At 42.1% G+C, this 14163-nt stretch overlaps 2 protein-coding genes across 3 annotated transcripts; one reads left to right on the top strand and one right to left on the bottom strand.

Annotated features, from left to right (window-relative positions):
- The first annotated feature begins 3204 nt into the window (after window positions 1-3204).
- On the top strand, window positions 3205-10599 carry eps8l1a (eps8 like 1a). 2 transcript variants are annotated; one of them, XR_004614740.1, is made up of 15 exons: window positions 3289-3502; window positions 4689-4797; window positions 4942-5000; window positions 5797-5929; window positions 6673-6761; window positions 6843-6917; window positions 6992-7140; window positions 7230-7439; window positions 7618-7726; window positions 8140-8280; window positions 8392-8509; window positions 8696-8858; window positions 9462-9594; window positions 9952-10203; window positions 10585-10599. XR_004614740.1 is itself a non-coding variant. In XM_034594059.1 (14 exons), the coding sequence occupies exons 2-14, from the start codon at window positions 4689-4691 to the stop codon at window positions 10036-10038; spliced, it is 1575 nt and encodes a 524-aa protein (XP_034449950.1). In that variant the 5' UTR covers window positions 3205-3502; the 3' UTR covers window positions 10039-10381. The 2 variants fall into 2 exon arrangements, 1 of the variants encoding a protein (XP_034449950.1); XM_034594059.1 differs by lacking the exon at window positions 10585-10599 and having other exon boundaries at window positions 3205-3502; window positions 9952-10381.
- A 1200-nt stretch (window positions 10600-11799) lies between these two features.
- nme4 (NME/NM23 nucleoside diphosphate kinase 4) lies at window positions 11800-13892 on the bottom strand. The gene is made up of 5 exons (XM_034594126.1): window positions 13577-13892; window positions 12659-12789; window positions 12483-12584; window positions 12225-12337; window positions 11800-12087 (listed from the first exon to the last, which is right to left on the bottom strand). Exons 1-5 carry the CDS (start codon window positions 13704-13706, stop codon window positions 11967-11969), a joined length of 597 nt encoding a protein of 198 aa, XP_034450017.1. The 5' UTR covers window positions 13707-13892; the 3' UTR covers window positions 11800-11966.
- Window positions 13893-14163: the final 271 nt, after the last annotated feature.

Raw genomic sequence — 14163 nt, 5'->3', positions numbered from 1 at the left:
ACACACTGCTGGATGTGATGTGATGTGTGTCCCTGTCCGGCCCCTGTCCCTGGCCGGCCCCTGTGCACTGAGCTGCAGCCTGTGGGAAAACAGTCAACTCACTCATTCAGTCCTGTTTTATTTGCATTTGCCAATTTGTACCATGTGTAATCTCAAGCCACTTTAATTCCTGAGAAACCCAACAGTTCCCACAACCAGCAAACATGACATATCCGCCTGGACAAAGGGGGGAAAGAGGTGAGGAGGGTGGAAAAGAGGGCAGAGAAGAGGTGAGAAAGACCAGGAACAGTCGTAATAGTATTAATAATAACAATAATAATGATATTTGCTATTGTTGTTGAGTAGAATCCTGCAGCTCTGGAGATACCTGCAGAAATGTGAGCGAGAGAGCTAGAGAGAGAGAGAAAGAGAGAGAGAAAGAGAAAGGGGGGAGAAGTCCTCAGTGAATGATGGGAGTTCCCCCAGCAGTCTAAATGATGTGTATCTGTGTGGTCACACTGCTCTCTGCTCTTTACTGCAGTTAAACAGGCCTATACACTGCTATTTGCAGAATATCTATAAATGAGCTAAGAGTCTGAAGTCAAGTTGTGTAGTTAATATTCATAATAATAAACTTAATTTATATAGCATCTTTCAAAAAACAAGTTACAATGTGTGCTTTATTGGTTAAAAATGAAAAATACAGGGCAAACAATAGGAAACAGTTGAAAAACAAACAATAAGAAACATGTGCAGATGAATGTCTGTGGTTAGCTCTCTATGCATGCTAGGCGAACATGGATATTGATGTTATGTTGTTATGAATACTACTTGCTTTTTACTCACTCTGCGCCTTAATTTGCACCAAATTAACTCATTAAAAGTACAAAAGCTAAATGTAAAAACAAGACCCACTATCAGAGTGGTCCCATGCAGTAGTTTAATGTTCTGTCTGTCTTGTCATGGGCCACCATATGTGGTGTGTAAAATCAATAATCTGCAAAGTAGCTGTCAAATACAGTGAAGTAAAAACCGTGTGAAGTCATTTCATTTACAAGAGTCATCATGAAAAACTGAAGTCTAAACTCTTCCATATTTATGATTGTGAATATTATTACTGTAAAGCACATAATAAAGCTTTTAAACCTCCTATTAACTCTATTTTACTATTTAAGAAATTGCACTGTCTCATAAAATCCTCCCCGAGTTGAACAAACAGTGGACGATACTGTCTTGAAAAACAAGCTGCTGTGTCCACTGACTATTTGGAAGGTCCCGGCTCCGTCTAGTGGAAATAATTTGCTATGACCCAAACTACTTGGTCAAATGTGAGAATTTAGGAAGCAATTAACTACAGTATGTGTCTCCGTGTTCCTGTGGCAGACGAGATTCTTTCACAGTCGACATTTAAGAGCAGTTAAAGTGACGGGAAATTCATGATTAATTTCAGAAATTCACTTTTGGAGAGAGATATCCAAGCGGGTTGATTTTTATGCCAAGATTTAAAGATTTGATGCCCAAATAACATAGAAATTAATCAATATTATTTATCATCTACTGACGGGTAAAATGTTTTAAATGCTTTTAAAAAACGTTCACTTTTCCACCAACTGGTGAAAAGGGCAGTATGTGTACGTCCCCTCTGCGGTTGGGATGTGGGCTCAACTAACTGCCCGTCTACAAATCAAATGGATAAACTACTGATGGCAGTAACTGTGGAGATCAACTGAAAGCTCCTGAGATGAAACCTGTTGGAGATCAGAGTCATGTCAATCATGTCAAGAGTAAAGAGCATTAGATTCATTGAAAGGTTCAGGGTGTGGAAGTTAGTGACATCTAGTGGTGAGGTTGCATGTTGCAGCTGAACACCCCTCACCTCACCCTCCTCTTCCAAACATGACAAGAGAACCTGTGGCAGCCTTCAGTTGTCATAAAAACTCAAAAGGTGTTTAATTTGTCCAGTTTGGGCTACTGTAAATACAAAAATGGCGGCCTCCATAGAGAGGAAATATGCACCTCATCAGTTCATTATTTCGTCAGAAGAAAGCTCAAACATTTCTCTCCTACACGTTCCTGTATCATCATCCATAAGACTATGAGCAGCTATTTGTTTTTAAAACTGTGCCGCAACTGAGTCAAGCATGAGTGGAGCTGCGGGGGGTCTGACCTGCCATGACCAGTAGGTGTCACTGTTCACCAGCAGCTCACTCTTTCCTCGTGTCATATCCTGCATACTTTAAATTTCTTCTTGTTTACAGGAGAATACAGTAAAAAGGAAAAATCACAATGAAAACACTGTTGTTTGCCAAAACCTGTTATTTATTTGAATTAATACATGTTTCATTCACTTCACTTTATTTCATTGATTCTAATGTTTCAGAGTTAAACTATTTCCTCTGATCTTGTTATATGCTATCGTTATATGACAGTATGCAGAGCTATAGAACTATAACTGTATATTAATAACTGTAAAAGATTTAGATATTTATTATAAATTATTACCTCCAACAAGGACGTTATGTTTGTCTGTTTGTTCGCAGGATTTACACATAAACTACTGGACAGAACCCATGAAACATGGTGGACGGCTGCGATATGAGTCAGGGAAGAATCTATTAACATTTTGGTGTGGATCAGGATCAGGAGTTGGATCCAGGAATGTTTCTTCACTCTCTTTAACATTGCAATATGATGTTTTTATCTTAGGGTTGTCAATTTCTCAGAGAAAAATCACACATGTTTTGGGTACTAATATTTATGAGTCTGAGCAATTTGGTGCAGATCCAAATACAAACAGATATCTAGTGTATCTAAATGTGGTTTCATAGGGGATCTGATGGGCCATAGTGGAGGTTGGTGCCATTCTAGTTTCACAATGAATACATGTTTAGTTAGTGTCTGCACAGTCACAAAGAAAAGTTCTTGTAAGAAAGAACATTAAAAAAATTGTTTTAAAGTTTATTTAAATAGCAAGTTTCAAAGCAGCAGTCACCAAGTGCTTATTTAGTTCAGCTCACAGAACTAATATCATTTCTCCTTTGAGAAAAATCCAAAGAATTAATAAATGATTCATTTCCTTTTCATTGTCCTTTACTCATAACATTTTTCACCACTTTTGTTAGTATGTCTCAAACGAAACTCGACGTCACTGAATGTGTGGAGGTGGAGACTGCATGACATTTCTGCGCTGGCATGTGCTGCAGATTCCATTAGCCCCTTGGCACAAGCCACAGGCAGCTGCTGAGAGAAACACCTGTCGCAGGTCACAGGAAGGAGAGGCCCCACAGAGATGCAAAGAGAGAGGAGGGCCGCAGCCCTCATAGGTGCATGAGACAGTCAGAGGAGAGTGAAAGCAGCGAGACAGATTAACTGCCTAAGGAAAGCCAAACTTGTTTTTCTTGTTCCTGCATATCTCTGGAAGGTGGGACGTACGCATGTAAACAGCTCAGATCAGAGCACATACAACTCAGCACGAGGATTGGTTTCTGTCCCTTGGAGTTAAACACTCAAACAGCACCAGAAGGTACAGTGATGGATCGAGATTTCAGGACTTAACTCTGTGTAAACTGTGTGTGGGTGTGTGTGTTTGTGTATCTCTGTGTGTGTGTTTGTTAGAGACAGAGAGAGAGATAGAGAGGGAGAGAGGGAGGGAGAGAGAGAGAGAGAGAGGCGGTGCACCTGTCGTGTGAAGGACAGCCGCTTCATGTCATTAATACGTGGAGACTTCTCAATAAGCATTACTTCATCTTCACACATTAGAACATCCAATCACTTGCAATTGCATGAATGACTTTGTCTGTGCAATTGATTATAATTTGTTAACGCGTGAAAAAGTCTGCATTTTATTTTCTGCTCTATCCACATGTTGGAGGAGAAGAAATGACAGGATGGAAAAAAAGGCAGGAAGATGAGGGGAAAGAGCTGAGATGTGTTTGCACAGCACAAACTCTGTGGGTTTTATGTTCGGCTTAAAGAGTTTCTCCATCAAGTTTTGGTGGTTGTGTCACCTGCATACCACGCACCTGGTGACAGTGGTTTTTCCTGTCATACTGTTTGCATCTGTCACTTAAATGCAGGAGCATGTGAGAATACTGCATTCTTACGATCAGCGTGTGGAATGTGTCACTATCAAGCCCTCGCTCGTCTTATTTTCAATATACGATATTCAGGTGAAGCTGAGCTAAGTGTTTCACATTAACTGCTAATGAGATAATGTCCTGATAATTACAGCGGGCTGATACAACAATTAGGCAACAAGAAATTAGATGCCACATAAAAGTTGGTATGTTGGCAAACATTTCTCCAAAAAGGTTTTATTTTATTACCTACACATTATTACCTGTGTTGATTCTGTCAGGCGGTAGAGCGGTACAGTGGTTAGAAGTGTTCCCTAACAACAAGAAGGATCTGTGTTTTTTAAATCTGACACTTCTGTGTGGAGTTTGGATGTTCCCTCTGTGTCTGGGTGGGTTTCCTCCTTCCCACAGTCCAAAGACATGCAGCTTAGGGTGATTGTAGACTTTAAATTGTCCACGTGTGTGTGTGTGAGTGTAAATGATCTACATACTGTTTGGATGTTTGTCTCTATATGTCCGCCCTGTGATGGGCTGTGCAGGCTGTAGGCTTTGCCCAAAATGTCATCTGTGTTTGCCTCCATGGATGTGTGTCTGTATATGCTTGATTTTCCTCTTTGCACCTGCACACACCAGATGTCTGCACCACCTCGGGTGGCCCCGAGAAAGAGCTCAGGCCTCCGGGTCATGATGCCTCCAGGAGAGCGGCCTCCTCCCGGCAGCCTGTCCATCTACACAGTTTCTGGTAGGTACACTCATCTGATCAATGTGCATGACCATGTACTGTGGATTTCTGGATACTACCTCGTAGCTCACTGCGGCAGCCTGGGTGTTTTTGTAAATGTGTTCATTTTCGTTTTAGTAACTTCTTTGTTCTCCCTCCGCTCAGAGAATGGTGCCCACGAGGACTCAAATCATACAACTCAACAGAATGCAGAGAGAGAAGTGGTATGTACTCGCATAAACGATTTAGTTATAGATTAGTTATTCTTATATATATGAATGGAGAGAGAGAGAGACAGACAGACCCATTGTAAGGAAGTGTCATTATCTTAAAGTAAAATGAGATCATCTCCTGTGCAGAGAATCTCAGTGAAGTATGTAGTCCCATCAGGTTTATGACAGTAGCCCTCATACAGCACCTCAGCACTTCCCCTATTGTCTGTACACGAGAGAGAGAGGACATAGCAGCTGACATAAGAGTTTGCCGTTGAAAAAATTGCTTCAGCATATAGATGATATGAATTTTACTAAAGGAAAAGAGAGAAAATCCCATCGTATTGTAACACATCTTTTTAAACTTGTCTACTGTGTGATTAGTGACGTTTAAAGGAACCACTCCCATTGGTCCTAGAAGAGCTGATCTAATCTAAGTTGTAGAAATCTAAGTTGTTTGCTCAGTTTGTGGTAAAGCTCTTTTATTAGCTCTTATATTATGTTAATGCAGATGTGGTGTTACTCTAATGACCAAAATTTAAGAAGTTTGTATATTAATCAATATTGATTTTAAACATTAAACATTAAAAAGCATTACAGATCTTACAAATCACAGATTACAAACTATAGGATTACTTATTTTACCTCTGGGTTAGAGCATTAATTTGCAGACTGAATGTATGGATGTGTGTAACTTTCATGTTAGTGTCAACTTGTGGCTTTTTAAATCGTTGGGGTGTGTTTACGTTATTCAAAAGAAAACTGCTATGAGTTGCATCGAGGATAAAACAGTTTGCGTCTTTATCAGGAGATTCTGAACCACTGCTTTGACGACGTGGAGAGATTCATGGGGCGGCTGCAGCAGACGGCCGAGGCCCAGAGTGTTCTCGACCAAAGGAGGAAGAAGTCAAGGAAGAGCAAGAAGAAGACGGGACCCGATGGTGAGAGGATCCTACCAACTAACTGTGGTTGTCATAGTTTCATAAAGGAAGGTTAAGAGAGATGCAGGCTACAGAAGGAAAGTAGGAGCAGGAAACGGAAGGCCGAATATTGGCACAGTATAAACAGGCAGGCTGGGGAAAACCCCCTCTGGTAATTCAGACCAATCCTTGCCTACAACAAGCATTCTTAAGAAATATGGAATGACTGAAGCTGGGGCCGAGTCGATTCTGGAAGATTCAGAGCACAACTAGCATAATATTAAAAAGAATAAGTTTTCATCAGCGTGTGTATTTGTTTATTTGCAGGATTTCACAAAAACTACTCAACAGATTACTATGAAACTTGGTGGAAGGATGTACCCAGTGGTGAGAATAGGAGATAAGCGTTTTTCTTAAAACTACTTTGCATCCTGCTTGAGAATAAATTTGATTTCAGACTGACGGCAATGAATGCATGAACGCAATTATATGTCATTATCATTGGCTTTGTCTTATAGGAGATTACTCACCAAAACAAGCAGTCAGACTCAACACTAATGAGTCATCATCAGTAGTGGAAGTTTCTAGTATTCTTCTCTTTTTATCTTATTTTCCATTATATTTTTACTTTCCGAACATAGGTTGTTTAAAAACCTGAAAACCACAGTATATCATATGCACGTGACAATAACAGTGAGTGTGGTGTGTAGAAGTGTAGAAGTACACTTAATTAAGTTGTGTTGCTTGTACTCTCCTGTGTGCAGATGATTTGTTGACCATGAAAGCGTCTCCTCCATCAGAGGAAGACTTCTTGGACGTCTTTCAGAAAATCAAGTACTCCCTCAGTCTGCTGGTGAGATTACACTAGTCATTTGTAACTTAACACTGCGTAACTCCACTGGAAATGAAAATGAAAGTGTCTTTGTGTGTTTAGGACCGTCTCAAGTCGTCCATCTCACAGCCCGATGCCTCCGACCTGCTGCATCACATCTTTCTGCCTCTCAGACTAGTGAGTCTCTCTAGTATTTGATTTAGTGTTTTTTCTTTCTGTGAAACCGATGCTGGTAACCTTCTCCTTCACAGATGGTGAAAACCACTGGAGGCCCAGCCCTAGCTGCATCCGTGGTCGGTCCTGCTATGACCAGCGGTGCCGTTTCACTGCTCCAGGAGCATCTGGCTGGAGGGGAAAAGGAACTCTGGACTTCATTGGGGTCTAACTGGACTTCCTCATGGTCTGTGTGTTTATGTCTCTGTGTGTAAATGTGGGTTTGAGACTGTGTTGTGTGGGGCTAATCAAACGCTCTTTCCCCCTTTTTCCCAGTTCGCACCTTGATGTGTCGGCTGGTCCGTATTCGCCCGTCTTCCTGGACGGATGGCAGTCGCAGGCCTACGACTCAGCTGGGCAGCCTCTGGAAGATCCCATCGCGTTGCAGCACAAGCAGGATGCCCTCAGGGAAAGGAATCAGCCACAAACTCTGCAGAAACCAGCTCGACAAGCATCGGAGGGCGCCGGTGAAGGCACTGATGAAGTGTGAGTCTGTAGACAGAGCGAGGCATAGTTACATAATATACTGTATGTAATAATGTACTGCACAATGTCAGTCAAACTCCAAATGGCTGTAATTAACACTGTTGACTTATAATATCCCTCATTTATGTGTCTCTCATCAGATTCAAATTACTGATATTTGACTCCATTTTCGTTTCAGAGATGGCAACGGGCTCCCACCAGAGGGAGAGAGGTTTTACTGCTGCAGCTACGACTTTGTGGCCAGAAACAGCACCGAACTGTCTGTGCTACAGGGAGAAACCCTGGAGGTGAACACTCACACCAGTAGAATGGCACTAAGGGCCCAACAGTCCCCTAATGAAACCACATTTAAATTCACTAGGTCCGGATTTTGATTTGGACAAACACTCATATCAGGCCCCTAAAGATCCATGAAATATTCTCTGATAAATCAATATTGGAAAATCTCCTATCTCATAAAGTTAAAGAAAGTTAAAGAAAATTCTGGATCCACCCTCTGATCCGGATCCACACCAAAATGTTAATGGATACTTCCTTTGCCCATATGCCATCCTTCAATCTGTGTTTCACAACAATCCCAGTAGTAGTTCTTGTGAAATCTTGGGGTAACTTCTTGGTGGAGGTCATTATATTATATATAATATATATTCTTGGAATATGCCACAAACCTCAGCTGATTTGTGAGACCTCCTCTCTTTAGGTAGTAGAGTCGGCGAAGCGATGGTGGAAATGTCGGAATCGCTTCGACCAGATAGGATTTGTTCCCCACAACATCCTGGAGCCTCTGTCTGCTCTGAACAACACGGGGAGGGACAATCCACTGGTCCGCAGAGAGTCAAGGGTACAAGTACACACACAACACTACTCTCACGGTTCAATGCCTGAAACACCTCACACGCTGTGTGTTTTTAACCCGTTTGACGGTTTTTATTCCATCCCTGTTCTTCCACAGATTGCACTTTCCCCTCCAGCAAACTACTTCTCATTTCCTCCATCCAGCCCGGATGGGACCAGTCCTAATGCTGCAAGCCCAACGACGCGCCCACAGAGCGGAGAAGAAAGTGACAGAGGTAACGGACGTCATGTGTAGGGTACAAATATAAAGAAGGCCTGTTTATAATATATATAATTATTTTAAACAAATTTCGCAGTGGAGAAATGTGACATTTTGACCCAACGTATTGTGTATGATGCCGTAAATGACACCTTGCTGCTGTATGTATTGCATGTGTATGAAGTTTTGTGTGTCTTTGCAGTCCTGATAATAAACGATGAGCTTCTGCAGCGGCTGGCTGGGAGGAAAGAGTCTGTCCGTCCGCCGGTGGCCCCTCGCACCCCGGACACTTCCACTTCCCTGAACTACCGCTCACCCCCTGCTGAGGTGGAGGCCTGGCTCACCGCTAAGGGCTTCAATCAACAGTGAGTGTCGTCCCCCCCCCACCCCCACAGGAGACGTCTCCAGCTCGGACAGATTCACCTGGAGGCCGATTCAGCACAAGGCCACATATCCTGTCCTTGAGATCATTAATTATGAGAAATATCACGTCCAACATTGGTTGTGTATCAAAATCAATCAAACCTATGCCTTTGTTTCACCGAAGGTTTTTGTGAAATTAGAATTATCCAGATGTGAAATGGACCAGCAAATCAGATTTTATTGGTCTAAAGGGGGAGTGAGATTTATGAAGGTTATTGGACATTCAAGTGCTGATATGTTTATTTATAACCAGTACGTTGCATTACACTTGCTGCTGATCTGCACAACAGCGCCCTCACATGTCAATAATGAACAAAGCAAAAATACAGTGAGCTGGACGTTTGCAGCATTAAGTGCAACAAACAAAAAGTGGATCTTAATAAAAGGAGAATCTAAAATTTGTAATTTCAAAATTGATGCCAATCTTCTAGTTTTAGTAGCTGGATTCTTTCTTCGCGACATTATTATTCAAATTGGTGATGTTTTGACAATGAGAAGTGATCAGACCCCAGCAGTGATTCTGTTGCTTCTTTCTCCTCCGTCAGGACGATTCGGGGTCTGGGCATTTTAACTGGAGCGCAGCTTTTCACTCTGAACAAGGAGGAGCTCCGCCTAGTGGCACCGGAGGATGGTGCAAGAGTCTACAGCCAGATAATGGTGCAGAAGACGCTTCTCGAGGTTTGTCTAGTGTTATTCTAGGTGAACTGTGTGTGTGTGTGTGTGTGTGTGTGTGTGTGTGTGGTTAAGCTTGGGTCGATGTGTCCTGAGCCACTTGTTTGTTCAGCCTCGACTGATAGACTTACATCATTTCAGCATGCTGCCATTGATCTAAATTGACTAAAGTTTATTTACCCTCCTGTTTACAACTCCTAAATACACAATAAGTCGTAAATACATAACAGGTTAAAGGTCAGAGCCTTCGTTGTTCTTGGTCTGACGTCAAAGGAATATCACAAACAGTGTGTTATTCATTTGACCTTTACCGTACAGACACTGGTTGACAATTCAAATTAAATTTCTCTCTTTCGTTCTCAGGATGTGCACAAAGCCACGGAACTGGAGGCGGTGATGGAGAAGCAAAAGCAGAAGATCGGTGTGAAATCGGAGGGTGGTGCATTTTGAATGAGCCCGTCCACATCCGCCGATACAGTTGCGGCATCAAACATCAGTGGACGTACACGTGGTGGTGCTCGTACAGCTGGTGGCACAGAGGCACGTTTTAATCGTGCGTGTTGTTGAGTCTCTTCTGTGCCAAAGATTCATGGACATGAACGAGCTGTGTTCAAAGTAAAACTGTCTTACTAATACTCTAATATTGAGACGAGCTTTAAACTCCTCGACAGTATACTTATTTTTGTTTGGTATTTAGTGAAATATATAATATAAAGTACAGATGCATACAGTTCTACAGTATCCAGCCATTACTCACAGTGAGATTGAAGAAGAAACTAATAATTCCAGCAGTGAAAACGTGTGAAATACAATTTACACCAAGCTTATTCTGACACTACTGGATTTCAGATGCAAAAGATAGATTTCATTCGCCCGTCTGACTGAAAGCTTTACGATTTTCGTAACTTCAGTTCAGTTTAAGGTAGAAACAGTGTGAGGGTTGTAAGGTGCAGCTGTGGCTTTGAGGGAGAACAGCAGGTTGTCTATTATTCGCAGGGTTGTTGGTGTGACCTGCCGTTGGTGTGGCTCCAGTTTCTTCTGTTACCTTTAAGACAGTGGCATGGACGCTGGGAGTCGAGGTAAAGTGGAAATACACTACCAGCAAGCAGCTCAGGACGGTCCCTCATAGAGAAGACAGACCTGCTGTGAACCCAGTTGGAGAATCGACGAGTGGCATTTACCGAACCGAGCCACTGAGGGAATTCATGACTGTGTTGGGACCAGACTACTTCAGTGAGATTCAAAAAGTAACTCAGGGCATGAACAGTCTGAGTGAATCACAGTTTTTATTGCATTAACGTCAACCTGCATTGATACAATGTTGCTTGCTGCAGACAAATACACATTGAAATTATTGTACGTCATAAATACACAATTTCAGTCTATGAGATTCAAAATGTTGCATTGTGGCACACATCAGATCAGCATGTATAAGAGGGATATAAGGGATACGTTGCTGTGGATGTGGCAGCTTAAACAATATATATATTTTTGTATAACAGCTGTGTTGTATGATTAAAATATATAATAAAAAATGTATGTGAAGAATTCTATTATGAATTATTTATTTCACAGTTGACACTGAGTGCAAAATGAAAGCTCAAGTCATTTTTCAGCTCTTTAAGGGATTTAAAAAAGTGACACCGCAGATGCTGTCTGTCTGTCTGTCTGTCTGTCTGTGTCTGTGTGTGTGTACATCTCAACCAATAACATTCACCTGAGGTTAACTGTTCCAGTGTAAATACACGATTCCTGACATTGTTTTACTCTCTGCTGTTCACCTATTTATTCATATTCTGCTCCATGGTGGTTTCACTTATCGATTTTTATTTACATACATTTATTTCATTAAACTTATAGTCAAGAATAATCACAATTTGAGGACAAGATTCAAGTTAAAAGTTCAATAAATTGCTCTTTATAATTACACTTAATACTCCTATATTTAATACCCTAAACACAAACATATCAGATATCATTTGTTAAATAAAAATACAAAGAATATTACAATTTACTCTCTATTCCTCCACAGCAAGGCTCTACTTCTCCAAACTGTAGATCATTACTGTTTAGATTACTATCCACTAGGATTTGGGGATTCAATGTCTATTATAAAGCAAATTATAACTACTGGTCAGAAAGACAATAGTGTTTCGGTGACTGTGAGATACATCCTGATTTTACTTTGAGTCTCGTGCAATTAAAATAGTTAAGCTTAGTGCATAGCTTGAATTTTAAAGTAATTAGTAAAAATTTCTCATCTATTTTATAAAATAAATCTTTGTGACTATAGAGTTAGTGCATTTATTTTTTTTGGGCATGAACACTGAATTGTTTTGAGGTATCACGAGTGATTCTCTTTGCTTTCCGCTCTGTCTTCACGGCTCGCAGGTGAAGGTCTGGTCACAGCTTTCCCAGTTCAGAAGCTCTTTACCCTGAAACCACAGCTGGATCTCCCTCTCTGCCCCCTCCCGGGAGTCACTGGCATGGACCACGTTCCTATAAAGGACCAACATACATCATTACTCCAAGACGGACAAAAAGAAGACTACACATGCAACAGCTTCAATATCTGGAAAGTGGCTGTGTCATGAAGTTATTACCCAACCGTGAAGCTTAAAAACACATCAGGTTACCTGCTGACATGAATGCTGAAGTCTCCTCTGACTGTGCCGGCCTGGGCCTCAGCTGGGTTAGTGTGTCCCACCATGATGCGTGAGGTCTGGATGACGTTGTGCCCTTCCCACACCTGAGAATGCACATAAAACAGAAGAAGTGTAGCAGGTTTTTTTTCTTGCAACATTCTGCACTAGGTGTGAATCATTTGCTTTAACGAAACTTTCACGTCCGTCAACCGAATACAAAAGTAGAAATGATAGAAATGATGCCCTCACCATGGCGACCACGGGCCCTGAGGTCATGTAATCTTGCAGACTGGGGTAGAAGGGCTTTGTCCTCAGATGACAGTAGTGCTGAGCCAGGAGATCATCAGACACCTTCACAACACACACATGTCAGATGTTGCACTTTACACAAACACAACCCAAGTGGTCCCCTCAGACTTTTGTACCTGTAACATCTTCAGACCAACCAGCTTGAAGCCTCGCTGCTCAAACCGCTGCATTATTTGTCCTACAAGACGTCGGTGGACTCCATCGGGCTTCACAGCGATGAGGGTCTGCTCCCTGACATCTGGACAACCTGGTGGGACAGAACAGCAGCTGATCAGCAGCACCAGCCTCACACAAAGCACAATATAGATAAAGACGAATATAGAGATGTTGATGCATATTCACACAATTTACTGCAGAGAAACACACACACACAGAGTGGAACAGGCACGTCAGATATTTTGGTGAGTTACGCAAAGATCAGCAGCAACACGACGCACGAGCTAATGAATGACAGCATGCGATCAATTACACACACGTGACCTGCCCGGAAAAGTCCTGATGACATTTAACTCGGAGTCTGTCCGTGCTGTGCTGTGGGCTACATGTTGGTTGGATGTTAGTTTTCACGCTGAGAAAAAAGTTCGGCTGTTGTGCCGGATGATCCTGCGCCTTGCGCGCTGAATGCGCACCGGTTTTGGCCCAATTACGCACAGCTCAGGTCACAGTTTCTCCACCACCGCCGTCACCCACATGATCATCACTATCTTCTGCACCCCCCAACCTAGTTCCAGTTCATGACCCCGTGAGTTTGGCAAGAGGATTTGTTTTTGCAAATGGCCCTGCGGTGTTTGGAGCAAGTAAACGCTGCGTCTCTGTGGTAAAAATAACGTTTAACGAGCAGCGATATATTCTTTTCAATCTAAAGAAATCAAGTTTATATCTATGTCTTGGAAGAATTGACATTTAGTCCGATTTCCCTGCGTTAAAGAGGAGATAGAGTCGTATTTAACTGAAGTGCCCAAAGACTGGAAAATGTACAAAAGCAAATTCTAAGACTTTTCTGACTTTTCTCGAATATTAGTTCAGTCACTTACTTGATTTGCTCCTGAGTCCACACAGCAGAGCGGCTGCAGACCCAGAAACCAGCTCTTTACTGGTTTCTCCATGTCTCCAATAAAACGGTCGGGTGGTTCCCTGAAGAACGCACCTCGTCAACACGTTCATGTTTGGGTCTGTGTCCCGTGTCCCCTCAGGAGACAGAAGTCAACGCTGCTCAATTACAACTCACGGGTCTGTCCCACCTGATTGTAGCTCCCTCTGAAACACACTCAACTCCAGTGAAGTCACATGCGTCAGCTGCTCCTCTTGTTTCTCCACAAGAACTTTCCCCGTTTAAATGCTAACATGCTGATAATGTAATGTCACACCCCCAATTCCAGAAGAATCAGTAAGGGGGAAGCTCGAATCGTGGCAGCGGCAGCTCGTAGAGGCACTTCGGGTCTCCACACAAACTGCCACTGATATGTAAAGGCAGTGTGGCACAGGCATATCTTATACATGATCAGTAGACAAAAATAAAAGGATTAAAATGGCATGGACCCATAAAATGCTTAATAAATCATTTTTTTGAAAAAAATGATTTGGGAAATTGGCCGTATTAAAATACAGTACATACGAGCAC

Source organism: Hippoglossus hippoglossus, chromosome 8 (assembly GCF_009819705.1).
Source record: "Hippoglossus hippoglossus isolate fHipHip1 chromosome 8, fHipHip1.pri, whole genome shotgun sequence".
Classification (NCBI taxonomy): Eukaryota; Metazoa; Chordata; class Actinopteri; order Pleuronectiformes; family Pleuronectidae; genus Hippoglossus; species Hippoglossus hippoglossus.
The sequence above is the reverse complement of the archived record's forward strand: the minus strand, read 5'-3'. Positions and strand labels throughout refer to the sequence as shown.